We start from the raw sequence: 1,318 nt of genomic DNA on the forward strand, positions 1-1,318 counted from the left end.
CCCGCTGCCGCTTCTGTCGCTTGGATCTGCCCCGGGGACGCGGGGACGGTCCCTTCTTCTTGACCTTCTTGTCCAGGCTCTGCATCAGCTTCTGGACAGCAGGGTCGGTGGGAGAGGCGCAGATTTTCTTGTTCCTCTTGGTGGTAAACCTGGAGGTGCAGGCAGAAAGGTTTGCTGACGGGTGGGCAGGGGGAGGACATGGAGAGGGAGGGTTTAGCAGGAGACAAACTGCTGCAGGTGGTCCCAACCGCAGCGGGGTACTTACACAACAGCACTCAGAAAACATCCCGACTTGGAGTCCTGGAGGCTGTAGGACTTCACCCAGTTGCTGGGGATGGCTTTCTGGCTGTGCTTCAGACAGCAGTCCGGAGCCGAGCTGCCGATGCCTGGGAGCAAGAAGGGAGACGTGGGATTTTGGGTCCTCACTGAGTCAGGACACCTCCCCAGTCCCAGAGGAGCACAGCATGGCTGGCTGACAGCACATGGTGTCATTCGTGGGAGAGATGCTGGCGCAGCACATGAGGGTGGGAGCTCCCAATCCCTGTGCGCAGCTGCAGGTCAGACCCTGCCCCGGGGATATGTGACACCAATTTCACTGCCAGCAGAGGGGAAACTGAGGCAGAGATGAGCTCCTTGCAAAGGGACTGAACCTCGTCCTCCTGCCTGCGCTTTGCAGCTTGGGGTGCTGCTACCCCTCAACCACGTGCACACATGCATGCTCCCAAGCCAAAAAAGCCAACGCCGCACACCAACCAGGCGTGAACACGCACACCCCTACACACCCCCGACACATGACCGCACCACAAACCACACCATGACCGCAGCCATGCACGCACCCAAACACACCACCACTGCACCCATATCCCCCTGCCCCATCCCATCCACGCCCCTCACCTTGAGCCTGGGTGTTGGGGAGGGTGACAGCCAGCAGGAGCAGGGGCAGGAGGAGGCGCAGAGCCATGGCAGGTGCTGTGGGTGCTGAGCAGGGCACGGCTGAGGAGTGGGACGAGCACTGCTGCCTTCTGCTGAGCCTGCTCCTATTTATCTCTGGACGCCTTGCTTTCATTTTCAGCCAGTCTGGCAGGCAGCCCACCAGCACGCCGAGGACTGGGTGATGGAGAAACAGGAGGGTGGGGGATTCCTGTAAACCGTGAGCCCCCCCTTTACGGACGCGTCCTGTCTTGTTCCCAGCTGCCCATCAAGGCGTGGGGTGCCAGGCAGGGGGCACGCCGGAGATAGGGCCCCCATCACGGATAGAGGAGCGTGTGGGCTCCGGTTCCCTACCCGGTCTCACAACCTGTCGCTACCTGCTCTCGGA

General features: G+C 61.3%; 1 protein-coding gene across 1 annotated transcript in view; it reads right to left on the bottom strand.

Moving 5' to 3' along the window:
* Positions 1-961, bottom strand: part of CCL21 (chemokine (C-C motif) ligand 21) — a 6,219-nt gene extending 5,258 nt beyond the window's left edge. Inside the window, exons 1-3 of the mRNA XM_010187331.1 lie at positions 895-961; positions 266-386; positions 6-149 (exon numbers count right to left, since the gene is read on the bottom strand). Of these exons, the coding sequence (XP_010185633.1) occupies positions 6-149; positions 266-386; positions 895-961 (332 nt within the window). The remainder of the gene's footprint in view (positions 1-5; positions 150-265; positions 387-894) is intronic.
* Between the last annotated feature and the right edge of the window lie 357 nt (positions 962-1,318).

This window comes from Mesitornis unicolor, unplaced genomic scaffold, assembly GCF_000695765.1.
Source record: "Mesitornis unicolor isolate BGI_N332 unplaced genomic scaffold, ASM69576v1 scaffold13096, whole genome shotgun sequence".
Lineage (NCBI taxonomy): Eukaryota > Metazoa > Chordata > Aves > Mesitornithiformes > Mesitornithidae > Mesitornis > Mesitornis unicolor.